This window comes from Lactuca sativa, chromosome 8, assembly GCF_002870075.4.
Source record: "Lactuca sativa cultivar Salinas chromosome 8, Lsat_Salinas_v11, whole genome shotgun sequence".
In the NCBI taxonomy this organism is placed as follows: Eukaryota; Viridiplantae; Streptophyta; class Magnoliopsida; order Asterales; family Asteraceae; genus Lactuca; species Lactuca sativa.
In genome coordinates, this window is record NC_056630.2 from 2700188 (window position 1) to 2715621 (window position 15434).

At 32.3% G+C, this 15434-nt stretch overlaps 2 protein-coding genes across 2 annotated transcripts; one reads left to right on the top strand and one right to left on the bottom strand.

The window, feature by feature from the left end:
• Positions 1–2071: 2071 nt before the first annotated feature.
• LOC111920981 (uncharacterized) lies at positions 2072–4870 on the bottom strand. Its single transcript, XM_052766049.1, has 3 exons — positions 3279–4870; positions 2359–3196; positions 2072–2293 (listed from the first exon to the last, which is right to left on the bottom strand). Exons 1-3 carry the CDS (start codon positions 4868–4870, stop codon positions 2072–2074), a joined length of 2652 nt encoding a protein of 883 aa, XP_052622009.1.
• A 1541-nt stretch (positions 4871–6411) lies between these two features.
• LOC111920982 (two-component response regulator ORR24-like) lies at positions 6412–11586 on the top strand. Its single transcript, XM_023916556.1, has 6 exons — positions 6412–6544; positions 8672–8821; positions 8988–9353; positions 9444–9520; positions 10493–11437; positions 11530–11586. Exons 1-6 carry the CDS (start codon positions 6412–6414, stop codon positions 11584–11586), a joined length of 1728 nt encoding a protein of 575 aa, XP_023772324.1.
• The last annotated feature ends 3848 nt before the right edge of the window (positions 11587–15434 follow it).

Genomic DNA, 15434 nt, shown 5'->3' on the forward strand with positions numbered 1-15434 from the left:
GTAGATTAACTAATGATAGATATAGACCATTACACGGATCATTCTTAAAGTACCGAAAAATATGTTAGTTACACATTCTGTTAGAATATTTATAAAATCAATCTCTAAAAGTATGTTAGATCTTGGAAATTGATCAATTCTACCATAAATGTTCTTTCAAAATGAACTATATGTAATGGTTGCTAGATTTGTAAATTTTAAAAGAATTGAAGTTAATTATAAAATTCTTGTAGTGGTGCATTGCTTACATAGTTTATTTATTTATTTATTTATTTATCTATTTTTTTATGAATTTAGGTTTTGAAGAGGTTGTCATTGATGTGGAATCGAGTTCAAGAACATACAAACATGTACAAGAGAAAGACTTCGAATTGAGTTCAAGAACAAGTGTATTTTACGAAAAATTACATTATTACGATAATACATCATATTTTCGTAAGATTAGTTGGAATCAAGCCGATTATTTTAACCATTCAAGAAGATCAAGTGTATTTGCTCAAGTATTGTATATGTAAGAATACTACAAGAATTTTATTCATTTGTTATGGCATTCTGTTAGAATATTTATAATTATATTAAAATGTATAAGACTATTATTATGTAAGAATATGTATTTAAGTTCGGATGTCTATAAATATATAATAATGTTGATTTTATTTAAGGGATATATACAGTAAAGTCCTGATATTTTCATCCAATTGACACGAAAGTCCCAAACTAATTTTTTTTGACACAAAAGCCCGAATTACCGGCATTTATTGACCCAATTGACCTTTTCTGCCAGTGCATCCGGTTTACTTGGTGAAGTGGCACCAAATGCTTACATGGACCACTGATTTATTAAATGAGAGGCTTATGTGGAGTTTTCGACCTTACTTAAGCACCATACCGTCAATTCCCATGAACCCTAGCTTCGTATTTGTCAAAGGAAAAGACGAGAATGTCGTCTTCTTCATCTGTTGGAAGCAAGGTTATGCGAAGGTTCAATCCCCCTCAAAGGACACATTGCGACTGCGGTGACTTAGTTGGAAGGTGGACTTCATGGAAGACAAGAAATCCTGGAAGAAGATTCATTGGGTGCCCAAATTATAGGGTTAGTTGTTAATGTTGAAATTCTTCATCTTTTAGTTTTTTTTTCTTTCTTTAATCTTGGATTATCCAGGATTCGAGTAAAGATTGCAAATTCTTTGATTGGGTGGATCCTCCACTCCCTAATCAGTGGTACAAGGACTTGCTCTTACAATTGCACAATGGGTGGAATGGAGATGTTGTAGAACAAATGGAAGAAGCAGTAGTAGAAGTTGTTCCAGCTCAAGTTCAAGGTGCAGGTGGTGTTGTTCCAAGGTGGTCAATGTTCTGGTTTATTTTGGGTTTATGTTTTGGTTTGTATTTTAAGATAATGTAGTGGGATATGTAGTCACTATGTACGATGTTGTTTCTTTTGCAATGTAATGAACATTTTACTTATGTTGTATTGAGTTATGGTGAAATCAAAGTACGACAACTATGAACCACATATGAATAATAAAACTGTCAATAACCAAGGCTAACCTGCACAACCAAACTTGAAATAAAATATGACATTGATCAATTGTGACCATTGATTAATGCCCTTGCTTAATTACCAGTAATTGTTTACAAAATATGAACCAATATAAGTGGATATGTACCACCATTTACAAAATATGAACCACAAGGTGGTATGCAAAATATGAACCAAAAGATGGTATGCAACAGTTTACATAGTAGCACCTTTTACAAAATATGAACCAAAAGATGATAACCCCTATCACTAATCTATAACTAATGCCTTATCTTCACACATTCCTATACCAAGAGGGTCAACCACCTTCTTTTTCAGCTTCTGAAGAATGATCCTCTCTGAGGGTCTCCTTGTTCTTTGTTTCATATTATTCCCAAAATGCCCTTGTTGTACTGGATCATTCACTGGAACACCTTCTTCATCTTCTTCTTGTCCATCTCCTTCTCCTTCTTGTCTATCTCCTTCTTGTGCATCTCCACCTCCTTCCACTCCATCTCCTTGTCCATGTCCTCCTTCTTCTTCATTACCCTATCCATCTCCTTCTCCTTCTTGTCCATCTCCACCTCCTTCCATTCCATCTCCTTGTCCATGTCCTCCTTCTTCTTCATTACCCTGTCCATCTCCTTCTCCTTCTTGTCCATCTCCTTCTTGTCCATCTCCACCTCCTTCCACTCCATCTCCTTGTCCATGTCCTCCTTCTTCTTCATTACCCTGTCCATCTCCTTCTAGTCCACCTTCAACATTGGCAACCTAAAACAGAAAAAAAAATAGTAAAAACACTTAATCATATACATAAACACTAAATGAAACCTTACCACATATCCAAACTCTTCTAAATGAGCTTTTGTAATTCCAAGGCATCTCATAATGTCTACATCAGTGTAACCTGATTTCCTCAACTCTGTAATTTGTTGTGTAATGTAGTCCATATCTGCCATATCCAGCCCATCTCCATCACTCATCACATCTACATCCACCATCTCTTCAGAATTATATTCTTCATTGACCCTTTTTTGGGGTGGTACTGTATTTGAGGTTTCACCTCTTTCAAACCAGCTATGAAAGCCACCCCCACCTCTAGGTACCCTACCACCTCCTCTATTTCCCCTTCTCCCCCCTCTACCACGTCTTGTCCATTGGGTTAGACTAGGGTCCAATCTTGGCCTGCCTATTTTCTTATTGGGTTTAGGATCTGGTTCAACATGTGGAGTTTTACAGGTTTTCTTGTTGTGCCCCTTTTGTTGACAGTTTTGACATTGGACAGTTCTGCCCTTTGAGGACACTTGAGAGAACTTGTCATCCCTCTCTGATACATGCCTTTTCCTTTTCACAGTAGGCCTGCCTGGCATCCTCCTCTCTAAGGGGGGTAAGGGCTTAATATAAGGAGCTTCTTTCCATAAATTGCTGCCATTAACAGGTAGAATGTTAGAACTATAACTTGAAATGTACATTGCCTTACCAAACCACTTGCTGATAAATGTCTTTGGATCCTGATGAGTTAACATGATAGATGCTTGGGCATGGACACATGGTATCCCTGATACATCCCAAAGTCTACATGCACAACTCCTTTTCTCTATGTTGACTCCATATGATTCAAGACCATTTCTAACTTCAAATTCATTTTGTCCACTAGGGTGTACCCTCCAAAACCTACAAATAAAAGTTGTTACTAAATTAGCATAAAAGTTATTAATAACTTAGCATAAATGTATACAAAACAAGGAGAACTTACTTCAAGTCCTCACCAAATTCTTCCATTTTCTTAATTGCAGATGGACACACATCTCCTTCCCATTTTTCAGCTAACTCCCTGAGGTTGTAAAACCTGTCCATCATATACAACCTTATCTCTTCAAGCATGGTCAGTAGTGGCTTCTTCCTAGCATCAAGTATAACTGCATTGAAGCATTCTGCCATACCATTTTCTACAGCCTCACAGGCCAATCCAGTGGAAAAGAAAGCCCTGCACCATGTATTTGGCTCCCTTGCCATTAGATGTTCATAAGCACCTGGGCTAATCTGTCTAATCTCATCCATGTGATTCTTGAATTCACCCTCTACAGTTGATTTGGCAGCCTTCCAAAATAGGTTCCTTAACTGAATTCCACTATATACTTTTCTGAAGTTGGCATAGATATGTCGTGCACACTGTCTATGCTCAACATATGGTAACACCTCCTTTGTTGCCTCAAGAAGACCCTTATGTTGGTCTGAAATTACACACATGCCCCTTCCTGCATCCATTCCAAGGTCAACCTCTAACAACTGAAGGAACCACTTACAGTTAAACTTATTCTCAATATCAACTATAGCCCAAGCTATGGGAAAAACGTGATTGTTTGGGTCCCTACCTATGGTTGTTAATAATTGTCCCTTACACTGCCCTTTCAGAAAAGATCCATCGATCCCTATTACCCTTCTACAACCCATCTTCCACCCTTCTTTGATTGATTTGAAACATATGTACATCCTTTTGAAAATAGTTGTACCATCATTGTTGTCTTCAACACAAATTTTAATGGTGCTGTCTGGATTGGATCTTAGCAATTCACCACCATAATCCCACACCCTTGCATAGTGATCACCTAATTTTCCCTCAATCATGGACATTGCCCTACATCTAGCCCTATAACTCCTTACCCATGAAATCTTAGTGTGAAATTTGTGTTGAACTTTTTCTTGGATTTCCTTAGCTTTCAAATTAGGTGTCTTAATAAGTTCTTTAAGGAATTGTCTAGCTAACCATGTTGGTCCCATAAGTTTTCCATTGTTAAAATTCTTTACACATGTATGATGTGGATACATTTTCTTTATTTGGAATGACTTTTCAGTGCTCATCCAAGAGGCTTTAACATAATAAGGGCAACCGAATTTCTCATGATCACTAGCACACACACAGTGTAGTCTAACACTATCACATTTATTAAACCTAATCTGATAACCTTTAGATATGGCATGATTTGTTAAACAGAGTTTAAGTTGCTGTGGAGATTCATACCTTTCTCCCTCTTGAGGTTTCATTCTATTCCATTTCACATTTGGATCATGTGTGGAATATTTAAACTGAGCTTCAGTATCATTTTCCTCTTCATCCACAACTTCATCTACATTTTCTTCCTCCTCCTGTTCGTCATCCAAAGGTTCTTCTTCCACGGGTGCTTCATCATCTTCAACATTCTCGAATAATGGGATAATGAAGTCTTCATCTTCATCGTCAAGAGACAGTGATTTCAAGAACTCATCTGTACATCTCCTACTCTGTTTCTTTAGAAGGTCTTCATCTAGTTCCACGTCGATCGTGTCAAAGTCCAACACACCTTCCATCTTCAAGGCTCCAACTCGTATCTCCCTTTGACTCGAATTCGTATCTCCTTCACAGTAAAAACCCTAGAATTGTCGCAGTAGAAAGAGAGGTTTTTCCAGCTCGATTAACCCTTCTTCATTTAATGATGTCCTCGTCATCTTCCAAGTAAGCGTTAGTAGCCACATCATCTCGATTACCGGCTATTAAATGAGTTACCGGCAGAAAAGGTCAACCGGGTCAATAAATGCCGGTAATTCGGGCTTTTGTGTCAAAAAAAATTAGTTTGGGACTTTCGTGTCAATTGGATGAAAATATCGGGGCTTTACTGTATATATCCCTTTATTTAACTAAGAATTTTGTTATTCTTCAATAATATTCTAGCAGAATAACATTCTGACAGAAAATTTTCATACAATATCATTATAACAAAATAACATTCTGACAGAACAAAATCGATTATTCTTATAAATTGTGAAATTGAATTAATTTTAAAAAAAATTGATTTTTTTAAATCAATAGAATTAATTATCCCTTAAAATCTAGAATTTTCCTTTTTTAAATTTATGTTAATTGACTAAAATACTCTTATAGTGAAGTTAGATGATATTTTTCAATTATTTTTAATTCAATAATCTTAATTAAGTACTTTCTTAAACTAATTAAAATAATTGACCCACAATTAACCTACATTCACACAATAGATAGTTAAAATACAATAACCTAGCCATATATATATATATATATATATATATATATATATATATATATATATATATATATATATATAATATATATATATATATATATATATATATATATATATATATATATATATATATATATATATATTAGTTGACCTCAAAAACTGCAATAAGACAAACCAAAAAACTTTGACAAATCCATAAACAAAACTCATGTTTTATTTGTCCAAAAAAATATAAAGTTAAAAAGTAAATCAGGGTCCACAGATTAACGTTTTAAGTTTTTACTTCTCCTTTAATCATAAACTTGAAGTCATCATGTTAGATTATAAACCTCGGTCTTTATGTGTTTTAACTTGAAATCACGATCTCTTGATACGTAAAAATGTAGCTGCAATAAAATGCATTAAATATGGTTGCGTTTTGTGTAAAAAATAAAAATAAAAAAAATAAAATAAAAACTAACCACGGTTTGGTAGTATACAACTATACTTTCATTTCATATCATGCTAAAAGTATATGTTAAAATGACTAAAAATAGCCTATGTAGTTGATGGTTGACAAATAACATAAAACAATTTAATGTGATAGTTAATACAATAAGTACAACATAGGTTTGTTCCAATAACTATTAACTGCAATATCTGTCATTGAATGCTTGAAAAGCTTCCAGAGTATACATAAAATGCCTATAACACCCACACGAATTCAAGCAAGTATAATTTATCTAGAAAATTTGGCACATGTATTGTAGCAACATATAGTTATTTAATCCAAACATATCCCCCAACCTCATTGCGTGACCCCTATTCTTCGTTTCTCTTGGAACTTTCTTTGTTCTCAATTGATATTTATCTACAATGTTGAAGGCTACTCGTAGTGATAGAGATGGGGCAAGTGTCTTTAAAAGTACAATCAAAGTTATGGTTATCGACCATAACAAGGACTTGCTTAATAGTGTTAGTGACTTTCTTATGTCACGTTCATTTGAAGGTAACTATCTAGTATTTTTTTTTTCTCAAGATGACAAATTTCTTCGTATTTTACTAGAAGCAAGTCCAAAATTAAGATAAAATCTTGAGTATGGTATAATTACACTTTTACGTTACATTTTTATCCTCAAATATACTATTCACACTTGTGAGAATTTATGCATGAGTTTTTTTTTTTTTTTGGTCATAAACAAAAAAGAAAGGACTTCAATTATTAATATATAATGTTGTTCCAAATTCGTATCAATCATCTGTACTTTGATTATTTACCGTTTATTCATCTAGACAAATGTAATATTTGATTTTACACATTGTTTATAAATATCTTTGACTATCTATCAAATGTCTATATTGATATCAATGGAACCTTATGGGCCATATTTGAACCTACTAATTTTAAACAATGATCAATTACTACATAACAAAAAATAAAGTAATCTTACTAAGAACTTGAAAAAAATTAAATATATAGTTTTGGAGAACACGAAAATGAAATGTTTCATTTTTTCTTTTAAAATCAAGAATCAAAAGTGTGAAGTCAAACCATACACGAACTGACTAATTTTTTTTTAAATTATTTTTTATTTTTTATTTTTGGAACCGACAATTATATTATAAGGAAAAAGATCCCGATCCAACTAAATTCTTGATGGCTACGTAATGCATTGGATTTTCACTATTTATCGTGGATTTTAAAGATTTATTCTAATTAATTAGTCAGTTATATTCATAGAGTTCTCTTCCATGTCAACTAAAAGTCAGGCATGTAAGTCATATGTCCTTCAACAGTTTTCTTTACCCAATCTAATTTTTTTATTTTAAGGATACAATCCTCTCTATTTCATAAATCAGTTTTCGGTACATGCATATGTCTCTAAACTACATGGAGGTTCCTTGACGAGCCTAGTTGAATGTTACAGCTTTATATATATATATATATATATATATATATATATATATATATATATATATATATATATATATATATATATATATATATATATATATATATATATATATATATATATATATATATATATATATATATATATAATGGAACTAGGGTCCACAATTTGAAAATCATAGTGTTATTTTTTTAATGGTCAAAATCTATTAAAAGAGATAGTGAGGCGGTTAGCAAAGATCGATATAAATGAGGAATAAGGTTATAAAGCCAATCAAGCCATCTAAAGACACCAATGGAAAGAAATTGATTGAGCCATGAAACCTCATCAACCAACAATTTAATAGAGATGCTATGGCCCATGTTTTGTATTTCAAGATGAACAAGGTAAAAGAGAAACCAATCGTCTTGACTACACTCTTTAATTTTGGGTGGTTGATTAGGTATAGTGTACTTTTTTTACCATATGTACCAGAGTAATAATAATAAATAAATAAATAAATAAATAAAGAGAGAGAGAGAAAATCGGATTTTCTTCTATACGAGTAGTCATGCTTATCTATAACCAATTAAGAGGAATGTATTACAATACAAGAACCCTGTTAGACTAAAGTCTACAACACTTGACAATATCATAACTTCCTATCACAAGTAATATAATTAATTTGTGCGAAGCATTGGAAAAAAATTTAGCCTGGATTGGAGCTTCCAATCCATAGCATTGTTCCATTGTTGGTCAAATATCTGATGCATAATTTAATTTATGCATAAATATGTATGTGGGTCGAGAAAACAAGATGAAAACCTAAATAATTAAGTATTGGGTGCGGACAGTGATGATCTAGTTTCCTAGCTAGCTTAAAATGGTCTTGGACTTAATTTGATGATTTCCTCGGTTTAAGCTACAAAAGTATTATAGTACATGTTAAAATACCATACAACATTGAAATTATCATTATTGAATTAGTTCAAGTACTTTTGAGGCAAGACAGAGTACTAGCTAGTAATTCCATTGAATATGCATTGTAGGTTTTTGATATATATATATATATATATATATATATATATATATATATATATATATATATATATATATATATATATATATATATATATATATGTGTGTGTGTGTGTGTGTGTGTGTGTGATTATTAGCTTCACTAAATCTTCATAATATTTTGTTATACATCTTGCTGTGATCTTATGTTTGTGATATATAATTAGTTACATGGGTTGAAGATGCTGGTGCTGCTTTAAGAACACTCTCAGTAAAGAAAGGCAAATTCGATCTCCTACTAATAGATAGTGACTTGAGAGATGTGGATATTATCACATTCCTCCGATTAACAAAGCATATGAACATTCTATCAATGGGTAATCCATAAATTAATTACATCCTAGCTATTTGATTTAATAAACCATTAAGATTTCTTTTTATTATACAACTTCCCTAAATCATAGCGGGGAAGTATATATATATATATATATATATATATATATATAACCTTAACTGTAATATCATTTTTCTTATGAACTACAGTAATGCGTGAGGAAGTAGACGATAATTTCTTGTTGAAAATGATTAAGAATGGTGCATTTCTTGTCATCAAAAGACCACTTACAGATGATGTAGTATTCCATGCACGTCAGCATGTGATCAGAGAGCGGATACATAAGTTGGAGCCATTTAGAAAGTGTCATGAGAGCATCGAACTCGAAAGTGAAAATAGAAAGGATAATTGTGATACAAGGAAGAACGTAAGAAATTGTTATAATACAAGAAACTCAGACATCCAACTGCTTGATGATGGAATTTGTAGTTCCAAGAAGAAGATTTGCTTGGAGTGGACAGAAGAACTTCATGATAAATTCCTTTGTGTTGTCCAAAAGCTAACTAGAGAAGGAAGTATTAATTTGTCCTTCACTTTATTATTATAATTTCAGTTACCAAGCATCAACTAAAGCACTATATACTTTTTTTCAATATTAATTATAGGGTGTTTACCAAGAGATATAGTTGACACTATGAAAGTACCTGGACTTACAAGGATGCAAGTTGCAAGTCACCTTCAGGTTAGCTTTTCATCCTGAACTCTTTCTTGTTGATAACCATAAGGCATACAATTATAATAAATCATCTCTTAGAAAGCATGATTTTCTTTTGAGCTACCAAACCCTTTGTATGATGTTTACTGATTATCATAATATAATTACAATAAACCTTTTGTATGTTGTTCTAAAAAATGATTTACTTTATATATTTTAAGTTGTCATGGCAAACAACAAACATCAATATATTAGCATTCTGCCATAACATTGTGGGACATTGTAAGTTATTACACTACTTTCCTAAATTATATCGGAAAGTATATAATACCTTCCATAATAAGTCAAATGGATGATGTCTTGACCATCATGTTTGTTTGATGTTGAAGGTCATGACAAATCACATTTGCTTAGAACTTCTGAAATGAAGATTGAACATACATAGCTTGCATGCAGAGGTCCCGTATGGACAACCTCACAACTCCCATAGCAATCAAAACCATATGTACTGCTCTAATTGTTTAGTTATTAAACAATTCATCCCTAATATCCAACTATGGCTTACTGAAACAATGAACATCATATGTATCTAGATATATACATCAAGGCATTCAATTTAGACTACTATCCTAGATCTTTGGAAACCTAGGAAAATTACTTGAATGAATTATTCTAATTACATACTAATACATACCATATTTGAACAATTTCTCAAAGATTCCAACTTTGGCTCTCCTCACAGTTAAATGTAACAGGTGTATTAAGAAGAAAGAGGTGACTAATTGTAGTAGGGGAAACCAAAATGACGAGACAAATAATAATTATAATTAGAATAAGCAAAAGGAATAAGAAAAAGGGTGGGTAACAACTTGTAAAATAATTTCATAGCATAAATATGGAACTATAGACAATATGAGTATGTTTTATTTCAGAAAAGTAAACTAATATTACTATCATTCCAAATCTCATTGTTGTTATGGAAATTTTATTGTTCAATAGAAATGTCGTGAAGATGGATGGAACTTTAGTGGAAAACGAGGACAACCGAGTTCATCAAAGGATAATACATTCTCAAGTAATAACTCGCAAGGACTTGGTTTGAGAAGATTTGGTCGTATGCCTCCTGTAGCAAGACATGTGGACAATCAAAAAGAAAGAAACACTCATATTGATGCTACCTATTCAAGCAATGAAGTACATATGGATTTGGATGACATGAATAATCAATATTTTCATGATTCTTCACTGATGAATGGTTTTAAATTCCAAAACAGTGGAAAAGTGTTTTCTGTACCTAGTGATGGACAATTTTGTGATTCTTCATTGATGAATGGTTTCAAATTTCAAAACCATGGACAACTGCTTTCTGCACCTAGTGCTGGACAAGATTGTGATTCCTCATTAATGAATGGTTTTGGATTACAAAATAGTGCAAAAGTGATCACTATACCTAGTGTACATAGTTCTGGACAAGATTATGATTCTTCATTGATGAATGGCTTTGGATTACAAAACAATGGACAACTGGTTTCTGTACCTAGTGCTAGACAAGATTATGATTCTTCACTAATGACTGGTTTTGGATTACAAAACAGTGGAAAAGTGCTCACTATACCTAGTGTACCTAGTTCTGTACAAGATTGTGGTTCATCATTAATGAATGATTTTGGATTACAAAACAGTGGAAAAGTGTTAACTATACCTAGTGTTGGACAAAGTTGTGATTCTTCATTGATGAATGGTTTTGGATTACAAAATAGTGGACAAGGTTTAAGCCATCATATCTTTCAACCAAATCAAGCATTTGATGATTTCTTTGATTTTGGGAACGACATAGATGGAAATGCATCGCTTGCATGCATGCAACTCAATGTGTTGGGAGAAAACAATGACTATGTATCTGAACAAATGTATACTTATTATGATCAGGTAATGCCTAATCAGGTTAGTTTTTTTGAGTGTATCTTACCAAAACTGATCACAAATCATTTACTCCATTAAAGGGCATGTAATAATCTAATTTCCATGTGTGACAGGGAACTTCATTATGCAACAATCAAATCTCACAAGAAGTTGGCGAAGGAAATGTTTGATTGTCATGGATCATATTATCAAATACTTTGATCTGCTATAATAAATTTGAGGAGTGATGGAAATGTTTGATTGCTTTGGAATTATGTTTGGAGTTGTATTTCTTAGAGTAACTTATAAGTTATAAATTTCATCTCTATTGTTATATTGAACGCTATTTACCTTTGTTTTTTTAGAAAACACACACACACACACACACACACACACACACACATATATATATATATATATATATATATATATATATATATATATATATATATAGAGAGAGAGAGAGAGAGAGGTAGGTTCAAATGTTTTCTCACATCTATTATGTGCTAGAATTCACCAATAGGATTTTAGTATTAATTATGTGTATATTAAATGCTATCCATACTTGTAACTAATTTTTATAGAAACCAATTAAATTCGTCATTAATGTCAACAATAATATTATTTCAGAATTAATACATATCTAGAAGAATGAGAGTATATTCTAGTAGAATACACTCCCATTCTTCATATTTCATGCAACTTTATTATATTTTAAATGAGTGAGTCCTTAAACAAAATACGAACTCATATATAAAAACTAAGATGCGAATTTATTCTGGAAGAATGTTATTGTTGACATTAATAACGGATTTAATTAGTTTTCATAAAAAGAGAATTATAATTATGGATATCATTTAATATACATATAATTATGGAAATCATTTAATATATATATTTATTTAATTAAATAATTATTTAATTTACTAAATTTCTATTGGTGCATTCTAGCACACAATAAATGTAATAAACAAAATAATCTAACCATATATATATATATATATATATATATATATATATATATTAACTAGTTAGCCAGGTACTAGAAAAAAAAGGGGGAAACAAGCATTACCGCTTGCTAACCACCACAGGCGGTTAATGACATACTAAGAAAAATAAAGAAGTCTAACAAAAACAAACGTGCAATTTACCTTTATTTGATTCGACTTTGTTTAAGATGTATAAATGCATATATATTAATAAAGCTCTTTAATAGGCTATTAAACATGCATTTTCAATTTTTATCTTTCTCTTAGCCCAAATGAACATTCAACTCAATAAAAATTTAATTATCAATCTATAATTAGATACACGTCTGTATATGGAAAACAAAAGAGTTGTAGTTGTATAAAGGACATTGTTTGAGCTAGAGAGAGTTAAACTTTCCTCTTCTAGTTTGGAAAGTTATTAGGTTCTTTGTGATGGATTGGTTTGTTAAGTGATATGAAAAAAATGAAAGGTGACGGTCATGTGAGTATGTTTGTGAAACCGCTTTGAGATGGGAGCCTAGTGGTTGAGATGTGGAATTCCATAAAAGTGGTCAAGGGTTCAAAACCTGACATGAACAAAATAATGTTAGTGTTCCGCAATTTACCCCCACATTATGGGCATCAGGCAGGTTCGCCATGGACCATTCAAATGGCGCAATCACTATCTTAGTATATTTACATGGAGATTAATCTATTCTTTGTAAGGTCCATGAGTTTCATTTATTAATCTTTTGGATCTGATTATTAGGTAATTAGTCTCTTGTTTTCATTTATTCACTTGATTTGTCATCATTCGCTAGCAACTTATTTATTGATGCTTATAAAGTGAATGCGGAAAGAACAATAAACACTAATGTTAATAATTTTCTGAAAATAAATTAATATTAATACGAGAAAGAACTAGTACAAAGCTAGTAAAAAACAATTACATAAGCTTGAGGGGTTATAAATCCACTTTATCTGATCTAAACTACAACCTTTCTTACAACGTGTTACTTAACCAAAAAACCAAAAAATGAAATAACATATGTTAGTTTTAGGGAATCAGAATAACAATATGTAAACTTGGATAATCTTTAGGACCTTGTTTTTGCAACAATTTCTGAAATCTGTAATTCATCCCTATTGTCTGGGGTACTCGAATTTAGAAGTGGGATAATCCAAGAACAAAACCAATTCGAATTACATGCCTAATTTGATTTAAGAAAACATATAATACCTTTGATTGATGTGTTTTGAGAGGCAAAGAGATGAAATGATCTATTTTAGTGTATATATGTTCCAATCCGTTTTTTGGAACCCTTATCATCCTTATATAGATGTAAGGAAACAGTTGGGAGCTAGTTAATGGAGGTTACATGCATTTTGGCACCAAAATGGAGCTTAGAAATATGGTTATTTAGACATAAATGAATATGACATCCTCATGATGTCATCACGTATTTTTGGTTGAAATTTGCATGGTCGGACTCCTTCTGGATATAGAAATCCATTTAGGTTTCGGGGCGCTGCCATTTGACCCCGTCCGTTGACCGGTTAGCGGAACCACCACTAGGGGTGCTACCCCTTGGAACCCTGTACAGAGGGGCGTTGAAAGATCTTGTATGTTCAAGAGTCATATTAAAGTGATATTTCTAATTAACATATGATCCTAAGGGTCACGCTAACAACAACTTGATACAGTTGATTATTTATTAGAAATTGGTTTTAATAAATATTCTATAAACTCTTATAACTAATTGGAAAATATTATTTCATTTAATAATAATTTTACAATGAAAAGTAACACATTATTTCATATGGTTTGAATTAATACGTCATGCATAATATTTTGGACTAGAAAAATCTTTTTGTCTTTTACCAAAAAGTTAGAGTTTATATTTTATAAACTTGTTTATAAAATTTGTAACATCTCGATGTTTAGGTACTTCTAAATTCATCCCTATAATTTTGTTATGTGACATTTTGGTCACTAAGTCCAAGAGAAGGTGCCTTGAAACCCTAGTGGCAATATTGTAATTTTGGGCAGGAGGAGTACGCTAAGTGTACATGAGGGTATGCTGAGCGTACTAGGGCGCGCCGTAGTACGTTGGGCGTACAAGTGTCAGGAAGAAACCTTAAATTTTAGGGTTTGGGAGGTATTTAAGCATCCTTATGACTCATTTCTCTCCACCTTTTCAGCCTCCACGTCCTTTGAGATGTTTTTGCAAAACCCTAGCCCCTTAGTGTGTGTTTTGAGCTCAAGAGTGTGTTAAAGGAAGAAGAAGTTGCATCAAGAAGTATTGAAGTGGAAGCAAGCTTGTAAATATGGGATCTTTACCCTCTTGTGAAGCTCTAGAAGATATAAAGTCTATACCTTGATGTCTTGGTTGTTAGATCCCATATTTGGGAGTTTTATGTTGCTTTTCTTGTCCTAAAGGCCCCATTTTGTGCATGTTTGGTTATTGTTGTTTTGAGCTGTCCTCCCAGACCCTAGGAAGGGTCCTAAGCCATAAAAATGTGGACCCAATGTCTAGAATTTCCCCATACATCTTGTAGAAGGTCTTAATGGATGAAGTGTTGGATTAAGTGTTTAAGTCCATAACTATAATTGGTATGTACTTGACCCGATAATAGCATGGTCCTTTTGGGTTGCTTTCACCAGAGTAATTTGATAGGATGGACATTTGAGAAAGAGGTTATTTATGATTTATTAATATATTATATGAGTAATATATTAATTGAAACCATATTATTTAGTTGGTATTGATCAATAATTAATTTGGAATTAATTTAGTAATAAAAAGAGACTGATTAAATTTATGGAGACTGATTAGGTAAATCATTAATTCTTATAGTTTGGGCGAATGATCCATGTTGGTTAGGGATGGACTAAACCTATATGATTGTCCATGAAAGTTTAATCCAAAAGGCCTACCAAATCCGAAGAGTCGTGGTGAATTAGGGTTTACATGTAAAAAACCCTAGGAATTCCACACTATAAAAGTAACCCCTAGCATCACTAAAATCAGACATAAGAGTTACAAGGTGAAACCCTAGCCGATTTGTGC

Bases quoted from the DNA above. Each gene is read 5' to 3' on its own strand.
- LOC111920981 (XM_052766049.1), bottom strand. From the start codon at position 4,870: ATGGAAGGTGTGTTGGACTTTGACACGATCGACGTGGAACTAGATGAA. The intron at 3,197-3,278 runs GTAAGTTCTCCT...TTTTATTTGTAG, and splicing joins GAATTTGGTGAGGACTTGAA to GTTTTGGAGGGTACACCCTA. The intron at 2,294-2,358 runs GTAAGGTTTCAT...TTTCTGTTTTAG, and splicing joins TAGAAGAGTTTGGATATGTG to GTTGCCAATGTTGAAGGTGG.
- LOC111920982 (XM_023916556.1), top strand. From the start codon at position 6,412: ATGTTGAAGGCTACTCGTAGTGATAGAGATGGGGCAAGTGTCTTTAAA. The intron at 9,521-10,492 runs GTTAGCTTTTCA...ATTGTTCAATAG, and splicing joins AAGTTGCAAGTCACCTTCAG to AAATGTCGTGAAGATGGATG. The intron at 11,438-11,529 runs GTTAGTTTTTTT...CATGTGTGACAG, and splicing joins ATCAGGTAATGCCTAATCAG to GGAACTTCATTATGCAACAA.